Below are 22,269 nucleotides of genomic sequence, written 5' to 3' on the forward strand. Positions count from 1 at the left end.
AGCACAGACATGACTAAAAAAAAATGAAAAGAGGTCCTGCACTAACTGTGAGAAACGTTGATGCTTCAGGACCTTCATCAGGATATACGAGGTAAATCAGCAGGCATCATTTCTGATGAAGTGTCACAACTGAAACTTGTTGCTTCTTCCAACAAAGGTTACCAGGCCTGCAAAGTGATTCCGGCACTTTGTTCTAAATTAATTCTAACTACTGACTACTTATTTAAAATCATGCCTTCTGTTGTGCCCAGTCTGGTTTTGCATAAAGTATTTCCTCATAACCGATGTTGAGACCTTTATTTGTTTCAAAACTTTAATCTTATCCTCTACATGTTATTTTTTACAGGCGTAAATCAATATAGTGATCTTTTACAGATTAAATAGTGTTCATTGCAAAACTGGACAAGGCACTTCCAGTCACAATCCACATTAGTGCTCCTGCAATTTTTCCAGCCACATTCGGACACCAAATCAATATAGAAAACACAAGAATTGGAAACAGAATAGGTCATTCAGGTCATACTTGCTCTGCCATTCGGCAAAATCATGGCTGATTTTCTACCTCATCGACACTTTTCTAAATAAACCCCATATCCCTCAATTACATTGCAGTGAAGATTCATTGAATTGATATTCTGGGACGACAGATTTGTCGTACGAGAAGCGATTAAGCAAACTCAGCCTATACTCTTGAGCTTATATTGGAGATGTGAGCTCATAGGAACATACAAAATTCGAAAGGGGCTTGATAGGGTGGATGCGGAATTGAGTTTCCCTTGGCTGTCGTGTATAGAACCAGGAGTCACAATCTCAAAATTGTATATCCTGATTCACTCAATCCCTCAAATCAGTCAATCTCATATCTGAATAAACTCAGTGATTGAGCCTCCACTGCTCTCTTGGGTAGTGAATTCAAAGATTCACCACCCTTATGGGCAGGCACGGTAGTGTAGCGGTTAAATTTGTAAATTCTGTAAATTTTATTTACAGCGTGGTAACAGGCCCTTTCGGCCCAATGAAAACTAATATTAGATGTAATTGTGTAATGCTATTACAGTGCCAGCGACCCGGGTTCAATTCCTACCACTGTCTGTAAGGAGTTTGGACGTTCTCCCCGTGACTGCGTGGGTTTCCTCCGGGTGCTCTGGTTTCCTCCCATATTCCAAAGGCGTATGGGTTAGGAAGTTGTGGGCATGCTATGTTGGCGCAGGAAGCATGGCGACACGTGTGGGCTGGCCCCAGCACATTCTACGCAAAAGATGCTTTTCACTGTGTGTTTCCATGTCCATGTGACTAATAAAGATATCTTATCTTATCTTATCTTTGGGTGAAGAAATTGCTTTTCGTCTCTATCCTGAATGGCCAACACCCAATTTTGAGATTGTGACTCCTGGTTCTATACACCACAGCCAAGGGAAACTCAATTCCGCATCCACCCTATCAAGCCCCTTTCGAATTTTGTATGTTTCAATGAGCTCACATCTCCAATATAAGCTCAAGAGTATGGGCTGAGTTTGCTTAATCGCTTCTCGTACGACAAGTCTGTCGTCCCAGAAAATCAATTCAATGAATCTTCACTGCATTCCTTTTATTGCAAGTATATCTTTCCCTAACCAGGGAGACCAGGCCTACATACAATATTCCATATTCTATCTCTCCAGAGCTCTACATACATGGAGCAAAACCTCTCTATTCTTGTACTCAAATGCTCTTCAGGAAAGGCCTTCTTAATTGTTGCTGAATCTGCATTTTAATTTCGGTGATTAATGTACACATATACCCAAGTCCTTCTGAACACCAACACTTCAATTTCATGCCATTTAAAAAATAACATTGCATATTTGCTTTCTAATAAAATGGATGACCTAACATTTGCCACATTATATTCCATCTGCCATGTCCTTGCCCATTTACTTAGCACGTCTATGTCTTCCTGAAGTCTCTCTGAATTCTCCACACTGTCTCCTAGCTTTGTATCATCAACAAATTTGAATATATTATGCTTGACCCTCCCACTGATATAGATAGAAAACAGCTGGGGCCCAAGCACCAATCGCTGTAGAGCCTCACAGGTCATAGCCTCCCAACAACAAATGATCCTTTTGTTTCTACTCTATATTTTTTCTCCAATCCATATCAATCCCCAATCCACATTAGTATATCATCCACAATCACATCTGCTATAATTTTGTTTGATAACCACTTGTGTGGAACCTTATCAAAGACCTTCTGAAAGGGCAAATACACCACAGTGTATTTGAGTATTTAACCATCTGTGGTTCTCCTTTATGTATTCTGTTTGTTACAAACTCAAAAATTTCAAACAGGTTATTCAAATATGATTTCACTTTAATAAATTCGTCATAACGCTGCCCAGTTCAAACATTTTCCAAGTGCCTTGTTACCATTTCTTTTATAATAGATTCCAGCATTTTCCCTGCTACTATATTAGGCTAACTGTTTTCTCTCTCCCTCCTTTCTTAAATAGTGAGATTACATTTACTACCTTCCAATCTGAGGAACTGTTCTAGAGTAAATGGAATTTTGAAAAATTACACCCTGTGCATTCATTATATCCATGGACACCACCTTCAAAACCCTGGGATGAAATCATCAGCCCCGGGGAACGTAACTGGCTTTTAATTGTATTAATTTCTCACGTGCTAGGTTTTAATCAATTCTAAAAATCTATTAATGGAGATTGCTATTTTTTTCAGCTCCATGCTTACCCTCAACTTGTTGTCCTTCAGACAGCCATTGCTAATCTCTCATACATTTCTCAGGTTGCTACTTATTGCAGCAGCAGAGAGGCCAGCGCGATCCTGTGCTCACAGATGAACGGTTTCATTTAGTTTTACAATGCCTGCAGTGGAGGATGCCATTGGCTTCTTGAAGATGACTTTCCCTTGCCATCGTCAGTCTGAGTGCCCTGCTTGACACACCGAGCAGATGCTAGTCTTCAGAGCAGCTCGGTGCAAGCTACAAACCTGCCAAACAGAAGGCAATAGCTGGTGCCTGAGGAAGTGCACCAAGGAGCAGTCGCAGTCGCAGCAAAAGCAGCAGTAGGTTGATGAAGGCTCCCCTGGGGATTCTCCTTCCCGACATCATCTTCATCACCCAGCTGACCGCAGGGGGAAGACATTGTCTGGACAAACATGATGGATTCTCTTATAGAGGGACACTTCTCCTAAACAGACTGAACAATTGGAAGGCAGAATACAAATAAGAAAATCTCTCCACATTCCATTCATTGCTACCACCACAACACACCAATATCAACGGTGAGAAACCAGATCACCTGTCCTCTTCCATCACATTCCTGCTTTGCAGGTACAACTATTCTGACTAAAACACATCAGTGACTGAATCGCTGGGCCGATTACTTCATTGGTTTGCTAAAACATCTCCGTATTTCTTCATGAATGACATCTTATTAAAGCATTCGGACCTTGCCTTTGGGCTGCTGTTCAATATCAATGGTGAATATTCACCACTGTAGCCACAGCAGCTGAAAATAACACATATTGACCCAATCATCATGACATGGGTAGGGAGATACATTGAGGGGCTAACATTTCAAGCCAATGAAGTCCATATTTAGTCAGTGCTGAAAAATTTTTCATTGATCTCAAAGTGAGGTTGAAAGACCCTCTGTGTCAATTGACCATTTGAGGATGCACAGTGGGAAAGAACTGATGAAGTTTCAGCAGTGGAAGCATCACATTTCACTCTGTTCACAACAGCTGGATGTGGATACTCCTTAACTTAGCAGGAGGATGAGTAAACTGTAGAGCTCTCTATCTCTTCCCAACTGTCACCTCTCTCTTGCTGTCAGCCACAGATAAGGTTGCTGCTAAAGGTTGCTGTGGGAGGTCTGCATTTAAACTCTGCTGGCCTTTTCTGATTGCTATTGGGAATGGGGCAGAATGACTTTTATTGCTTCTTTCTGCATATGAGACAGTGTAACATTTTTGCACACTTGTTTTGACAAACATTGTGATTTTTTTTTGGTAGTGACTCAATTTGGTCTTAGTGCTAAACATACGGTTGTTTAAGTGCACCAAAGATAGGCGCAATCTAGTTTCTAGGTAAAAACCGAGCACCAATATCTTTGAATGTTATATTAGACTGAGAAAGCGAAGGTGCACTTGCACTTTTCCCCTTCTGCAAATTCACTTGGAAATGTCATGCAGTCATGTACGAAAACGATGCAGCAATACTTTCGACGCAATTAGTCCTCATAAAACACAGCAGCTACTCTGTTATCATTGATTATCCTTTCAAGGTAGCCCTGCTGAGTTCCCAATTAAGTATGTATTAACTACAATTAACCAAGACATGCTAGCCTTGAGTTTGCAAGGAAATGCTGCGACATTTTCCTTGTAAGTGCCTGGAAGTCCAGGATTTCATACAAATAAAACAAGTCCTGAATTTCCTGAGTGCAGTGTGCCAAGGATTCCATAATTGCACTTCAACACCGGGCATTCTGGATGCTAATTTGCAGAGATTTACGCTAGGGAATCTGCTCACACAACCTAAGCTTTGTTGGACATGGCATGGGGTGTTTTCCATTTAGTTCAGAACCGGGACAATGGATAAAAGCAAGTGAATAGCATTTTTAGATTCTTTTTAATTGTTCAAGTTTATCTGAATATTTAATTTTCTGCATTTTGTTTTTTTACTTTAAAATCTTTCAAATTTTAAGCTTGTTTTATTTTCTTTTGAAAAGTTTTAAAGTTTCGAGTGATGGAAACATCGGTATTTTGAAAGTTTTAAAATCCAGCTAAGCCAAAGGCATGGTTTATCTACCTGACAGGAGTTTGTCAGAGTAACATTGTGGGAAGCCCAAGCCACCAAATGTGGCTTCAGCATTGAGACTAGAGCTTTTATCACAGGGGTGACCAATGGGAGATCCACACAAGGTAATTGTGGACCTGACATACAGTTGTGGATAGCTCTGTACTGATTGTAAAATCCAGTCCATTGCACAAAGGAGCTCCCAATCACTGATCCAGTCTTCCCCATCAATAATCAAAGAGTTACTCTCCTGAAATCAAAGAATGTTCCTACCTTTGATATGTTACTTGATCGACTTGTTGAGCGTCCTGGAGACTTGTCATTCTGCAAAATGGACAAAATATAATGTATTATGCTTAATCACATCTATTCTTGGCCTTCTTCAATTTGGTTTGTTTTGGCATAAAATGGAAGATCGGTAGTTTTACAGCAATTTTCTTTATTAGTGAGAACCAAAATCCAATTATTCAGTTATCCCTGAACATAAAAACTATAAAATGTAAGAAATCTGAACAGGATTAGGCTGTTTCGTCCTTCGGACCTCTTCACCATTCAATAAGATTACAGCATGTTTCAAGGCCATTTTCCCATCCAATTCCCATTTCCTTTAATACACTGAGTGTCCAAAAAACTATTAATTTTAGCCTTGAATACAAACAGCTACAGAATATCCAAAGCCCAATTGAATAAATCATTCCAAAATAAATACAGAGAATGTTGCAGGTCAGGTCACACCTGTAGGAAGAAGGCCCTTTATCAGAACTGGGTAGGAGACAAAAGAAGCTCATTAAGCTGCAGGGAGGATGGCACAGGGAGGATGTCTCTGATAGGGTATAACTGGGGTGACCATGAGGATAAACTGTAAACAATATTATCTGAGTGAATTCCAAATATTCACAATCATCTAGGGTACAGAACGTGCTCTTCACTCATCCTGAATAGTTAACATTTTATGTTGACGTTGTACTTCCCAATTCTGGATCATCTAGCCCCCAAGGTACCAGCCTTTACATTCCTTTTTTTCTAATTCCAGTGAAAATAAAATCTTATTCAATCTCTCTTCACAGAGCCCCTAATCCCAGGAAAAAAAGTAGTGAATCGAAATACAACTAACTCCAAAGAAAGTATATCCTGAGTTAGAGACTAAAACTGCACACAATTTCCAGGTATGAGCTTAACAGTTACACAGTTCTAACAATACTTCCTGCTTTTGCAATTAAGGCCAAAACACTGCTTGCAGGGAGTTACTTGCTCTACATGCATGTTAACTTTCTGCATTTCCTGAGCCTACAGTTCCAAATCCTCCCACATACCAACATTTACTATGTTCCTATAGCTCAAAAAAATATTTTTTTTCTCTAAAGTGTGCCGACTCACTTAACCTGCTCCCATCCCTTTGAAATCCTCTCCCAGAAGTGCCTTCTTCCATGTTCCATCCCACTCCTTGATTAATCACTCTGGACAATCATTCAATTGTCCATCCTCTAGCAAAGAAGAATATTTTCATCTGTGACCCAATATCATGGGAATAGCCAACATATGACCTGCGACACTAGTCTTGTCCTCTTACTTTCACCCTGCTGAGCTTGCAGCCTTTCCAACAATTATACATTACCTAAATAGTTAAAGAATAGAGTGTAATAGGTTTATAAAGAAATGATAGTTGCCATAAAGATCAGAATACTATTAAACAAAATAGACCTAGGGTTCATGGCAGATGGATGAAGGTGGCAAATGAGCAGAAGTGACTGTCACTTTTTGGTTATCTCAAACTGGTAAAGACGTTAAACTAGGGGTTGCATAGATCTACCTCAGTATGCTCTCTCCATCAATTCTATTTAGAACAGTAAGCAACAGCCTGCAGGATATGGTCCGTGTATGCAGATTTTGCACACAGAAAAATCTGGTCCACTTTTGCATATTTTACACACACACACACACACACACACACACACACACACACACACACACACACACACACACACACACACACACACACACACACACATGCCTGCACAAGTATGTATACATAACACTACATAACACTTCCAATTTCCTGTTTGTTATTACTAATTAGAGAAAACTGTACAAACAGCACACAAGACTGGGGTTGCCTTAGAACACAGAACATAGAACACTACAGCACAGTACAGGCCCTTTGGCCCACTATGTTGTGCCGACATTTTATGCTGCTCTAAGATCTATCTAACCCTTCCCTCCCACATAGCCCCCTATTTTTCTATCATTTATGTGTCTAAGAGTCCCTTAAATGTCCCTAATGTATCTGCCCCCGCAACCTCTGCCAGCAGTACGTTCCACGCACCCACCACTCTCTATGTAAAAAACTTACCTCTGACATCCCCCTTATACCTTCCTCCAATCACCTTAAAATTATGCCCCCTTGTGTTAGCCATTGTTGCACTGGGAAAAAGTCTTTGACTGTCCACTCGATCTATGCCTCTTATCATCTTGTACACCTCTATCAAGTCACCTCTCATCCTCCTTCTCTCCAAAGAGAAAAGCCCCAGTTCACTCAACCTATCTTCATAAGACATGCTCTCCAATCCAGGCAACATCCTGGTAAATCTCCTCTGCATCCTCTCAAAAGCTTCCACATCCTTTCTATAATGAGGCAACCAGAACTAAACACAATACTCCAAGTGTGGTCTGACCAGAGTTCTATAGAGCTGCAACATCACCTCGTGGCTCTTGAAGTCAATGCCCAGATTAATGAAGGCCAACACTCCATACACCTTCTTAACAACCCTATCGACCTGCGTGGCAATGGACGTGGACCCCTGGATCCCTCTGTTCCTCCTTGCCTCTGCCTTGCCTCCTGGTCATCAAGAAATGAAGGCAGATAACTGGCACTAGGAAAATGAACTTTAGCACCTCTGTGTCTTAAACTGAAAGGGAAAAAAACATAGGACATAACTTCATAAAAGACTTTTTCCCAGGATGGAAATGGCTTACACAAGGGGGCATAATTTTAAGGTAATTGGAGGAAGGTATAAGGGGGATGTCAAAAATAAGATTTTTACACAGAGAGTGGTGGGAGCACGGAACACACTGCCGACAGAGGTTGTGGGGGCAGATACATTGCACATTTAAGAGACTCTTAGATAGCCACATGAATGATAGAAAAATGGAGGGCTATGTGCGAGGGAAGGGTTAGATAGATAATAGAGCAGTATAAAATGTCGGCACAACATCGTGGGCCGAAGGGCCTGTACTGTGCTGTAGTGTTCTATGTAAAACTTCTTATAACTTGGCAGGACATTCCCCATTAATTTCAACAGAAATTCATCCCTGATTGAACTAGTGCTCCTGTGTGGCACACAGTCCTCCCGACATATTCTGATGTATAAGCCCAAATATATTGCTGAAATTTCTGTCCTACACCTTGACAAGCCTAGAAATCATCTACAGTGTATGACATAAATCTTCAAACCAATTTATGAGCAAACTTCATTTGCATGATTTGACAACAGCTATATAAACAGAGAAACAAGGGTTAAAATTTTCACCAGAGTACAGATTTATTTCTTCATGTGATTGTAGTGGATGACTAATGATACAAGAATATTAAGCATACTTCTGTATCTTGATTGCAATCTTTCATCTATGATATTCCTTAATTTCTAAGCCAATTTTCTATCCTGTATCATACTTTACCTCTGGTCATGAGTATCCTTACTATGGCATTAATTATTGGGTTTATTGGTTTATTGGTTAACTATTGTCACTTGTACCGAGATACAGTGAAAAGCTTGTCTTACAAACCGATCGTACAGGTTAGTTCATTACAATAATGAATTGTTGAAATGGAACTCAATTACAAGTTTTTTTAAGTGCAGAGTATATCATTCAGGTTCCTTTTTCATGAAGCATCCATGATAATTAGAAAAATTCCAGCAAGTTAGTTATGCATAACCTCCAGGCCAAAATACTCAGCAAGTTATGCATTTGTCAGTGCACACCAGAAGATATCTCAAATTTCTCCCCTCCAAAGATATTGAAATCCACTTCTAAAATGGGGGTTTGTTAATCACTTTCAAATCCTCAGGATTCTCTTCTGGAGCAATACATTTATAAATATGCCAACCGGTGGCTGCCTCATTTCAATTTGCTTCTGTTTTAAAGACCTGATGTCTGACACTAAGCACTTAGTATATTTCAAGAACATCTAAAAGTTTTGCATCTATCCACCCCAAACCACATGACGCCGCAAGATGAATCCATTGGGCACAGGTCTGGGGAAGGGTCCTAGTGGGCACAGGTCTAGCAAGGTGGAAAGGAACACCAGAGGTTTGGCTTGTGGGACAGTGAGAACTTTGGCACTGTGTCTTTAAACACAAACAAAAATATCAGGGGCCACTGATTTACTTCATTCCCTGCTGTCTCCAGAAACCTGTTGCCTGAATGGTAATCTTTTCTCTTGGGGTAAAGTTAGATGAAGGATGAATAGTCAATAACTGCAATTTCTCTGTGCCTTCAGTAAAATGTACTGTGGGGAAGAAGAGGGAGTATATTATTGAACTTCCTACTCACAAGGACTGCTAGGATAACTAGAGCCGCTGAAGCAATAAAACAATAATCCCCAGGTTATAGCTTTGCCATTTAAATAATTTATGTGAACTGTTTGCTGAGATGATATAGCCTTCAAATTGTCAAATCCAATCTTATTCTCAGGCATTTTCATTCTTACTAATCAATTCAGTTACGGTCTTAACTGATGCTGAAATGTTCTGAAGCGTGAAGAGAAGCAACCTCCCTCAGTCTACAGAAAGAAAAGTTGGTTACATCAGGATAGTGTGAGTTTGATACATATGAGCAGACAGCAATGAGAAACTTGCAGTCCATGGAAAATATGGGAAGAGTGCCTAAAAAGTTCAGGGCACTTAAGGTGCATTGCTTTATTCCTTGTTTAAGGAGACTGATTTGATCATTCCTTCAGGTAAATAAAAGAACATATTGAAATCTAGAATAAAACAATTTTTTTAATGTATTAACAAATTTGCAGTGAGACAAGGAATTTGAGGCTCCTCTTCCAAAAGAGGTCTGTGTTTTGTCTGTTTGGTAGAATAAGGCTTAAAAAGAGGAAAAGGGGGTAGAGAATTCAACAAATGCACAATCCTATAAAGAAGGGCCATATAGATTATAGAGCTTAATTGCAGAGTGAGTGAAAATGAAATTGAATACCTTTCCCCATTTTAGGATGGGTAGCCTTAGCCTTTCAGTGATTACCTTTATACATATTCATTCTTTCAAACCAGGGCCACATTATGATTGTTCATTGATCCACATTCTATGTTTTAGAGGCTGTATTACTGCAAACATTATAAGCTACTTTATGTTTCTGCAGGGTCTGAGGCAGTTGTATAGCCCTGGCCTCATGGCACACAGTCCAACAATAACATAAACTGGGAACAATGCAGTAAATTCAGGATATAGACAGGATGCAGAGTGGAACAGAGAAGTGGCAGCTGGAATTCGATCTGGAAAAGTGTGAAGTGATACACTTTGGAAGAATGAACTTGAAGGTGGAGTACAAGGTTAATGGCAGGATTCCAAGCAGCGTGCAAGAACAGAGGGATCTTGGGGTCCAAGTCCATAGATCCCTCATAGTTGCCATGCAAGTTGATAGGGCATTTAAGAAGGCGTATGGTGTGCTGGCCTTCATTAGTTGGGGGATTGAGTTCAAGAGCTGCGAGGTAATATCGCAGCTCTATAAAACTCTGTTTAGACCATACTTAGAGTATTGTGTTCAGTTCTGGTTACCTCATTATAGGAAGGATGTGGAAGCTTTAGAGAGGGTGCAGAGGAGGTTTACCAGGATGCTGCCTGGATTAGAGAACATGACATAGAAAGGCTGAGAGAGCTAGGGATTTTCTCTTTGGAATGACACAGGATGAGAGGCGACTTGATAGAAGTGTATAAGATTATGAGGGGCATAGATAGAGTGGACAGCCAGCACTTTTTCCCCAGGGCAGTAATAGCCAATACCAGAGGACATCCGTTTGAGGTCAGGGGAGGAATGTTTAGGGGAGATGTCAGAGGTAGGTTCTTAACACAGAGAGCGGTGGGTGCCTGGAATTCACTGCCGGGGTGTGGTTGTGGAGGCTGGTACAATAAGGGACATTTAAAAGGCTTTTAGATAGGCACATGGAAGTAAGAAAAATGGAGGTTTATGGGCTGTGCAGGAGGGAAGGGTTAGATTGATCATGGAGGAGGTGTACATATAGGTCTGCACAACATCGTAGGCCGAGGGGCCTGTACTGTGCTGTACTGTTCTATGTTCAATGTTCTAAAGTCCACTTTAACTGGGTATGAGAAAGACAGTCAGTTAGTAAATGACAAGAGGGTGCACTAGGTAAAATATGAATGAATAGCTAAAAATGAACTGTAGATAATGCACCTACCAGCTTAAGGCTATCTTCAAGTACCAGGAATTCACCTCATAGAAGACTGTTTCCATCTCCACAGTACCTCATGGTTAATTGAAATTCTCTTTATAGAAAGGATAGTCGCTCTAGGAACCTCTGTATTCCTTAACTGATATTCTAATTTTTGGCTGAACTTTCCTTTCATTAACATCAACAAAATGAAAATTGGGTCTAGGGTACGAATGAGCAGCTAATCTAATGTTTTACACAATGTCAACATTTGAAATCATAAACAAATTCCACTTTGCACCTCAAACCTCTACCACCTATACCATTAGGTCTACTAGTTCTTCCAAACCATCATAGGGATAGTGATTTTGTGATTTTGACCTCTACTACTGGTCCTTTTGATGTTACAGCAGTGTTGATATTCCACTATTAACACTGTCTGGTTTTCAAATTAAAACTTAATTAAGAAAGTCGGTCATAGACACCTTTCAAATACTTTTTCCAGTTTTTTTTTGGGAATCCTGTCACATAGCAAAAGTGAGGACTGCTTCTTGCTGCTAGACACTTTCTATAGGATAAATGATGAAATCCATCGGCTTGTCCAACAATGCATTCATTGTTTCACTTAGTAACTCCTTGCCTGAAGTTTGTGAGTTATGACAAAGATCTCAAACCCTTGGATTGTGAATAAAGTAGTATTACTGTGCTAGAGCTTCCCAATTTCATGCCATACACAACATAAAGGAAAATTAACATAGAGACATAGAATCATGCAGTACACAAACAGGCTCCTTGGCACACCATTTCCATGCTGACCACAAAATACCCATCTATACTAATCTCATTTACCAGCACTTGGTCTCTAACTTTCTATTCCTTGGTGATTCAAGACACTTCTTAGATGTTGTGAGAGTACCTGCCTCCACTACCCTCTCAGGCAGTGCCTTCCAAATTCCAACCACCCTCTGGGTAACAAAAACTATTCCTTATATCCCTTTAAACCTCTCACTCCTTACCCTAAATTTATGTCCTCTGGTGACAGACACCTCTGCTATGGGAAAAAAATTACTACTGTCTACACTATCTATGCCCCTCATGATTTTATACATCTCACTCAGGATTCCCTCTCAGCCTTCTTCACTCTAAGAAAAGAAAATCCAGCCTCTACAGTCTCTCCTCATAACTAAGACACTGGTGAATCTCTGCAGAGCAATAATATCCCTCCCTTACTGTGGTGACCAAAACTGCACACGATGTTCTAGATGTGTCCTCACCAATGCTTTATAAAGCCGTACCATAACTTCCCTGCTCTATTATTCTATGCCTGGTAAATGAAGACTGGCATCTGGTATGCCTTCTTTACCACCTTATCTACCTTTGCTGCCACCTTCAGGGATCTTTGGACTTGTACACCAAGGTCCTTCTGTTCCTCAATACTCCCCAGGGTTCTACCATGCACTTTGTACGTCATACCCTTATCTGATCTCCAAAAATACATCACTTCATGCCTATTAAGATTAAATTCCATCTGCCACTGCTCTGCCTAATTTATCAGCTCTTCACTATCTTTCTGTAGCTTGTGACTATCCTCCCCATTATCTGCAACCCCAGCAAATTTTGTGTCATCTGTAAACTTACCAATCATACCTCCTACATTAACATCTAAGTCATTAATGTACTGTATATAATAGAGGGGCTCCTAGAACATGGTCACATGTTTGTGTAGTATCTTTTACATCCCTTTGTAAACAAGAAGTGTAAATGTATCAATAGCTTCTCAAGGCCAGTTAAAAATGACCATCAAGCATATGTCTTACCAGCAATATCCACATTCCGTGAATGAATAGAAAAACAAAGAAACTGCAAACAATTATTTGCCTTCCTAAAATACAGCAGAACCCACTGCACATTATCTTGTGTTGCAATTAAACAAAGGGATGTTTTTCAATTAGCAGAAGACAGGGTTTCTTGCTCAACCTCTTTCTGTGAACAATTTTTCAGATAGTTTGACTTGGACAGACAATGTCTGCTTAGGGAATTCAATATCACTGCTAATTACAAAAGGCTGATCAATGAAATTTTGTGTTGGATTAATTTCATTAGGATATATTTCCCTGAAGTGCAATGTATAAATAAACTTAGAAAGGAAACACATTTAAACAATTTTCTCTTCCTTTCGCTTAATCATTGTTTGCTCCTTCTAAATATATGTTGTCACATTTTAGTTGCACTTTTTTACTCAATTGAACATAACTCAAAAAAAACTCAAATGTGCAATGGGACCAGGTTATATTGTACTATTCTTTCCTCACCTTGACATTGCCTTGAGATTTTGTTGCTTTCTCTAATGTGGACAACTAATTCCAGAGGGCTGATTCTCAGTCTGGTGTACACAGCACCAGATTAGAATCAGTGAGGTAGATCTTGACCTAGGGATATTGTATACTGGACGGTAGCAAATCGGCAGCTCCTTTCACAAACATTGCTAATTTTTATTGTCATGAAACATTAAAATACAGCACTGATGTAAAACAGGTGACTTCACCTTTATTACAGTTTCACACAAAGGCAAGATCTACCCCAAACACTCCAGAATTCAACCAATGTTTGATGTTCCGCCTTGGACATTATGCCATGAATCACACGTAAGGGATATTTTCCTGTGTCTGCAACTTTATGGGGTACATAATGTGAATATATGTACTTTGGGCAGAGCTCAGTGTAATCCTGCAAAGGAACCCACCCAATTTTCCTCCAATAAATTAGTGGAGGAAAAATGGGGAACTTGCTTACCGGTGCATCTAATATTTCCAGGTGTAGCTGCAGGAAAATCTATTCGCTTTCCACTGTGATGCTGAGAAAAATGCATATGAAACTATTCCATAAAAAGCTTTGCTCCTCCATTGTTGCTCTCTCATTTCCCACAAGCCGTAGGTCATGAGAACCTCTTCACATCTTTCCTTGATCATTAGCTTCACCACTATGTAGTTCACTGCCTCTCATCATCCACCATGAGACATTTTAACAAAGTAAACCAGCACTGACTAATATATACATGATCTCCCTTCAAGTTAATCATCCTGTCTGGTCTGCTAGCCATTCGTTTGTTGTGGGTATATCCAAAAACTGACCCCCATGGCTAGTTAGAAACTCTTATTTTTGCTTTCTGAGCTTCGAATTAAAACTGATATTCTGCAAGTAATAAACCCTAAGGAAACAACAGATATTTACTACCATGCAGCTGGTTTCCATTAATATTAAATGTGCTTGAAGCATCAATGTTCCTCATGGTATAATGAGTAATGGTCATTTCATCAGGTCTGCAGTAACATTGACAGTATGATCCCCAAAGCTGAATAAGAAAAGTCATTTCACTGTAGTGAAATTTGCTGTGATTTATCTTTGAATATGGATTCATCATCACAGACAGACTTTTGATTTTATAGCTTCAAAGCAGGCCACGATCCAATCGACACAGATACTGCTTGACTCGTTCTTCTCGCGTTCTGTTTTTGTTTCCAATGGACCCATATTGATGTCTATGCTCTAAAAGAGCAACTTTCTGCCAATCAAAATAAATGGATTAATGTAACATTGACAACTTGGTCTGCAGTGGCAATAATCAAGGGTCTGTGATGATTTGCCTTCTTCAGCAGTTCCTTGTCCACAACTACAGCATTCTCTGCCTTTCCGTTACTTTGTGGGAAATGAGGTGAAGTTGCCCAGTGATCCATCTGCCAGTCCCTTTGAGAACCTCACAATGTTTGTTTGCTGGGAGCTGCAGCTGATAAATTGTGATCTACACCTCAGGAATGAAACTGGCTTTCAAGCTTGTGAATGACTGTCCGTGAATAGGTGTTTTAAAAGACTCTGGAAAATTTGATGAATAATTTACCTACCCCCATTTAAGGAAACAAATTTGTCTTTCATCTGACTTGATGAGAGTGAAGCATTTCCTTTGGTTGATTCCCTTCTAGACACCAGCAGGTCTCACATATCTACACATGTTCCTTGATCTCCCTGTTCATAATTGGCCAGTAGATACTTCCTCTTGGTCTGTCCTGATGGAAGTGTTGAACGCATTTCCTTCATGTTGTGGAAAAACTTAACCTCTCAACAAAAGGACAAAAGGACATCTTGAATCATCTGTTCACTTCTAACATGAACATACGAATCAGTAGCAGGAGTAGGCCAGTTGGTCTCTTGAGCTGTTCTGCCATTTAATAAGGTTGCGGCTGATCTGATTGTAATCTCAACTCTGCATTCTCCCCCTTGTTTATCAGAAATTTATCTCCCTCTAATGTAAAAATATTCAAAGACAGTGAAAGAGTCTGAGAGAAAAAAATCACCTCATCTCTATCTTAAGTGAGTCATCCTTATTTTTAAACAATGACCTCTGGTTCTGGATTTTCCCACAAAAGAAAGCATCCTCTCCACATCTGCCCTCTCAAGACCTCTCAAGATCATATATATTTCAATCAAGTCACCCCTCAGTCTTCTGAACTCCTGGGTGATTTATAGCAACCAATTAGATCAATGTTTAGCTGTAAGAGTTTTACCCAAGGACAGTACAATAGCTTAAAACCATGCTTTGCTTTTTATCTAGTTCAGTGGCTAGGCATTGCCTGCAATAAAGATAAAAATTAGGATTGATATGAAGTAGGTTACTGACTTCTGGCCAAACATTTTAAAATTTCCCATCAAGTCAACAATATTCCTACAGTGTGTGGGTTTTTGAAGGACTTAATTCATTCTGACTCCTTGATCATGACTTAAAGGCGATTTGCACTGATTTAGGTCAAGCAACCCTAATTCATCATCTTTAAGTCTACTTACAAATGATTAACTACATATGAATTTTATTTCTACATTAATTCTACAAGGACTCAGAAAAATTAGTTAAAAATAATTTTCTACAGGTAAAATTTCCACAGTGTAAAATAAAAACATTTTCAGATCTATTTTAGTAACTTTATCAGCTTTAAAATGCAGTTTTCTCAAGGGAAAATGAGTTACTTGGCTCATTAGCAGATCTATATTTATTAACACTCACTAGCAAATAGCCTTAAGAGAAACAACTCCTTCACTATCTGTGAAAAAATATGCACTTGTCAGTGATTGATAGAAATAATCCTTTACTTAACATTGTTTTTTCACAGTCTACCAGCACCAATTAAAGCCTGCACTAAAAGAAAGCACATCTTTTGAAAACAACAGTGGAAAATTAAGATGAGCTGCAGGTTGTACAACACTCTAGCTGCTGATAAGGCCACTGGATTCTGGCCTTTACTGGATGAAGATCTGGTTGAGAGAGTTGTGGAGCTTTTCTACCTTCCCTGCCTTGGTCCTCTCTGAATTACTGATACACCTCCTGAAAATCCCCCAGTCTAAGTGTGGCCTATGCACAAGACTACTGCCAGCTTTTAGGGGCACTGAAGCAATTGCACATAACAGAGCCGGGAGGCTATTAGTTACCCAAGTGAAGGTTATTGTCCTCATTTTGGGGGCTGCCTATTGGAAGTTCACCTCACAATACAACAGAAGCAGCAAAATGAAGCAATTTTCAGCATGCAGTAAGTGTGAAGAACTGGTTTAACTCGCTGCTCCAGCACAGTTCTGTTCCTAACCTGGTGTTCACATCCTTGCCAAGAGATGCAAACCTTGCTAGGAGGGCACTAACAATGTGTAACTGAATGTGTCTCATAAGAGCCAGAGCATTATCTATCTACTGGAGATGGCCATTTGAGCCATTGTGTTCTCTTTGATTGAGGAATTCTGTAATTTTTTTTCTCTTCAAATATTATTCCTATTCGTGTTAGAAAATTGCTATTGAACTTGCTTTTCGTTTCTAAAACTCGTTACTGTTTCATTATTTTTGTTATTAATCACAATTTCGTTACTGATCAAAGTTGTCCATGTTAAAAAAGGGCATGTGGTGTCATTGGCAGACACAGGAATACTAACCAGGACAGGGGGATGACTTACACTCATTTTTTACAGTATCATCAAACAAAACACACCTTAGCTTAATGCCTCATCACAAATACAGCATTGACAATAGTGTAGTGTCACCTTGTATTATATGCTTAAGTCAGTACAATCAGCTATTGTGAGATGACATTAGAATGCCTGGTAAATAACATGACCCAGTTCTTAGTCTGTCTGCACCTTAGATTTGCCGACTATTATTGTATGTATTTAAGAAGTTGCATCTTGTTACTTCAAGCAATTTGTGGGAGGGGAAAGCTGGGCAAAAAAAATTATGGGAAAACCATCTTCATGAATTGGCTATAGAAGACCCTATGACCCTCGTCAACAAGCTGCACAAGGCATTTAGCTCCAACTGGCAGATTTCTGCAGTCAGTCAGCCGAAGGTGAAGGTGGTGGGTGGACAGAATGCAGGCAAGAGCTCAGTGCTCAAGAACTAGATTAGTGGGGCTCTCCTTCCTTGTGATCCAGGGATTCTGCTGCATTTCAGTGCAAAAAGAGAACAGCCTCTGGTCTGCTTCTCTCTTCAGTCACAGATTTCAGGTATTGCAGCATGATCCCATTTCACCACGTTAACTTTTGACACAATGTCCAGGTGGTCCATTTCTTTTCTGGCCCTGCAAGAAACTGCTCAGTTGGCCTAATGGCCAAGCTGAACCTACTATCAGGGTCTCTCAGTTTGACTCTCCATTCCACTCCAACTCTGACCTCTCTCTCTGTGGTGTTTTACCCTGTATCAAAGAAGCCCAACATAAGAAATGGCATCTCATCTGACACATGACAGTCCTCTGGACTTAAAATTAAATTCAATCATTTTAGATAACAGCCTTTCCAAATACGATGAAAGTCACCAACTGATGTGATAACTCTTTACCTCTCTTTCTAGACACTGTCTGACCCGCTGAATATCTCCAGCATTCCTTGTTTTTATTTCAAATTTCCAGTAATTGCACTTCCTTGCTTCTGAATTTTCTACTTCACAATTCTGATACTGGTTATTTTTCATTCTTCTATTTCTGTTCTTCATCACTTCCAAACAGTTCAGATGGCACATGAGCTCCTTCCCATATCCTAACAATGTGCAGTTGGTAGATTAATTGGCCAATGTAAAATTGCCCCTAACGTATAGGGCAGGTATGGTACTGTAGAGGTTAGCGTAATGCTATTAGAGCGCCGGCGACCCGGGTTCAATTCCAGCAACTGTCTCTAAGGAGGTTGTACATTCTCCCTGTGTCTGCGTGGGATTCCTCCGGGTGCTCCGGTTTCCTCCCACATTCCAAAGATGTACGGGTTAGGAAGTTGTGGGCATGCTATATTGGCGCCGTAAGCATGGCGACACTTGCGGGCTGCCCCCAGAACACGCTACGCAAAAGATGCATTTCACTGTGTGTTTCGATGTACATGTGACTAATAAAGATACCATATAGAACATAGAACATAGAACAATTACAGCACAATTCAGGCCCTTCAGCCCACAAAGCTGTGCCGAACATGTCCCTACCCTAGAAATTACTAGGCTTACCCATAGCCCTCTATTTTACTCAGCTCCATATACCTATCTAACAGTCTCTTGAAAGACCCTACCGTATCAGCCTCCACCACCGTTTCCAGCAGCCCATTCCATGCACTCACCACTCTCTGAGTAAAAAACTTACCCCTGACATCTCCTCTATATCTACTCCCCAACACCTTAAACCTATGTCCTCTTGTGGCCACCAATTCAGCCCTTGGGAAAAGCCTCTGACTATCTACCCTATCAATAACTCTCATCATCTTATACACCTCAATCAGGTCCCCCCTCATCCTCCGTCTCTCCAAGGAGACAAGGCCAAGTTCCCTCAACCTGCTTTCATAAGGCATGCTCCGCATTCCAGGCAGCATCCTTGTAAATCTCCCCTGCACCCTCTCTATGGCTTCCACATCTTTCCTGCAGTGAGGCGGCCAGAACCGAGCACAATACTCCAAGTGGGGTCTGACCAGGGACCTATATAGCTGCAACAATACCTCACGACTCCTAAATTCAATTCCCCGATTGATGAAGGACAATACACCATATGCCTTCTTAACCACAGAGTCAACATGCGTCGCCACTTTGAGCGTCTTATGGACTTGGACCCCAAGATCCCTCTGATCCTCCATGCTGCCAAGAGTCCTACCAGTAAGACTATATTCCACCAATATATTTGACCTACCAAAATGAACCACTTCACACTTATCTGGGTTGAACTGCATCTGCCACTTCTCAGCCCAACTCTGCATCCTATCTGTATCCCTCTGTAACCTCTGACAGCCCTCCAAACTATCCACAATACCCCCAACCTTCATGTCATCCGCAAACTTATTAACCCACCCCTCCACTTCCTCATCCAGGTCGTTTATAAAAATCACAAAGAGTAAGGGTCCCAGTACAGATCCCTGAGGTACACCACTGGTCACCGACCTCCACTCAGAATACGACCCCTCAACAACCACTCTTTGCCTTCTGTGGGCCAGCCAGTTCTGGATCCACACTGCAATGTCCCCTTGGATCCCATGTCTCCTCATCTTCTCCATAAGCCTCGCATGGGGTACCTTATCATATATATACCTTACATGAGTGTTAGAATCTGGGGGGAGTAGATAGGAATGTGAGGCTGGCACCACCACATCATTTCATTCAGTCTCCCTTGATCTTCATCCTATCACAGACTTTCCCCTCATTCTCTCCACCCTTCCCCATTCTCTGCAACTCAACTCATGTTTAATTTCTAACTTTTCTTAGTTCCGACGAAAGGTCTTTGAACTCAGACATTAACTCAGTTACTTTCTCCACAAGTGCTGCTCGACTTTAGAACATAGAACATTACAGCACACTACAGGCCCTTCGGCCCACAATGTTGTGCTGACATTTTATCCTGCTCTAAGATCTACCTAACCCTTCCCTCCCACATTGCCCTCCATTTTTCTATCATTCATGTGTCTATCTAAGAGTCTCTTAACTGTCCCTAATGTATCTGTCCCCACAACCTCTGCTGGCAGTGTGTTCCACGCACCTACCACTCTCTGTGTAAAAAACTTACACCTGACATCCCCCTTATATCTTCCTCCAATCACCTTAAAGTTATGCCCCCTTGTATTAGCATTTCCATTGTTCTAAGGTCTGCAAGTTGAGCCTGCTACAACTCCTTGAGGTTAGCTACAAGTTGGTCACCTGTGCTGTCACACCTTTAGTGCTATATTTCCTTATGACATAAAAGGAGGCCATTTCAGTCCATCATCTATGCCAGCTCACCCAGCAATCCCATTCCTCTGTTAATTTTCCCTGCAACCTATTATGTCGGGTTCAATTCCCACCGCTGTCTGTAAAGTGTTTGTACATTCTCCCCGTGTGTCTGTGTGGGTTTCCTCCGGGTGCTCCAGTTTCCTCCCACATTCCAAAGATGTACATGTTAGGAGTGGTGGGCATGCTATGTTGGCGCTGGAAGAGTGGTGACACTTGCGGGCTGCCCCCAGAACATTCTCAGTAATGCAAAAAAATGCATTTCACTGTGTGCTTTGAGGTACATGTGACTGATAAATAAATAAATTATATCCTATCAACCCTGCCCAGATTCTGCCACTCATCTACACACGAGGGGCGTTTTTATAGCAGCCAATTAACTTACCAACCTGCATGTCTTTGGGATGTGGGAGGAAACTTGACCACTTGGGGAAAACCCACATGGTCACAGGGAGAACCTTGGTTACTGGAGCTGTGAGACAGCAGTTCTACTGTGCTGCCTATGAGGAAACTTGTATACAAGTTCAGCTGCTTTTCTACAGCAATGGGACCATGCAGAGATATCTGGCATCCTCTGCCTTGTTATATATCTGCCAGTGCAGCATTTGATGATTGATAGCATCACACGGCTCTTGGAAGTCGACAAAATGATGCCAAGGATTATGTTTTCTGCAAACTGTCTTTGACGCAAATCCCCTAGCTATGGCAATCAAGTGGAAGTCTGATCCTAATCTTCACCAGCTTAGCTCCCCTGATCACCCGTCTCACCAGTCCGTTTCGACTCTCTCCAACACCTGGCTTCCATATCCAAGACCATTGTTGCTATCATCAAGTAGCTTTAATTAACCTGAAAAACAGTCCTATATCTAATAAACTAAAGTTGAAATGTTTAATATTAGCAAGTAAGGGCATTAATGATTACCACCACTGTTACTTCATGAACAATGCCAAGCAACTGAATAATTTGAGAATGTACTGTATCTCTGCGATGATGCAGAAATAAGTTTGTACTTGATAGGCTTTGTTTACCCATCAAATTATATGAATGATACATTCATCCTAATATCTTGCATACTGATTGATGCTCTACCACTGAGTTGCCTATACACGTAAATAATTCTAAATGTCATTTTGTAATACCCTTTCATTACAAACCATTATCCTTTTGTACTTAATTATATCATTTTCCAAAACAGTCTGTCTCCAGTGGCATATAATTTGTACATCATTTTGTACATTAAGAGAAATTACTCGGAGCTATCTATACTTTTATAAAGCAAGGTATTAAGCTGCTGAGATATTGGGGGGAAGAATTTGATTTAACAAGTTACATGGCATGGTGCCATATCATTAACACATATCATTCTGTTGACTACAAGGAGGCATGTTAAGTTTGAGCTGCCTTCTCCTTCACACAATGATTGAATGTAACCAGCACTTCGACCACCACCCCTCCATCTCGCCCACCACTTACTGCTGGCTCCTGCTTTTGGCTGCATGCATCAGTGAGAGACCCAATATCATGAGAGGCTTGTGTGACTGAATTGTGGCATCTTGACTCTTAAAATCTGAGTAGCAGTAACTTAGATCTCCATAGAACCATAGAACAATACAGCACAATTCAGGCCCTTCGGCCCACCATGTTGTGCTGCCCTTCAAACCACACCTAAGACTATCTAACCCCTTCCTCCCACATATCCCTCTCTATCATAAATTCCTCCATATGCTTATCTAACAATCTACTGAATTTGTCCAATGTATCAGCCTCCACCACCACCCCAGGCAGCGCATTCCATGCACCAACCACTCTCTGGGTGAAAAACCTCCCTC

General features: G+C 40.7%; 1 protein-coding gene across 5 annotated transcripts in view; it reads right to left on the bottom strand.

Moving 5' to 3' along the window:
• Positions 1 to 22,269, bottom strand: part of marchf1 (membrane-associated ring finger (C3HC4) 1) — a 398,492-nt gene that overhangs the window by 67,617 nt on the left and 308,606 nt on the right. For all 5 annotated transcript variants that reach the window (XM_052041674.1, XM_052041683.1, XM_052041691.1 and 2 more), the window contains one exon: positions 5,071 to 5,121. In XM_052041674.1, the coding sequence (XP_051897634.1) occupies positions 5,071 to 5,121 (51 nt within the window). The remainder of the gene's footprint in view (positions 1 to 5,070; positions 5,122 to 22,269) is intronic.

This window comes from Pristis pectinata, chromosome 2 (genome assembly GCF_009764475.1).
Source record: "Pristis pectinata isolate sPriPec2 chromosome 2, sPriPec2.1.pri, whole genome shotgun sequence".
NCBI classification, from domain to species: domain Eukaryota; kingdom Metazoa; phylum Chordata; class Chondrichthyes; order Rhinopristiformes; family Pristidae; genus Pristis; species Pristis pectinata.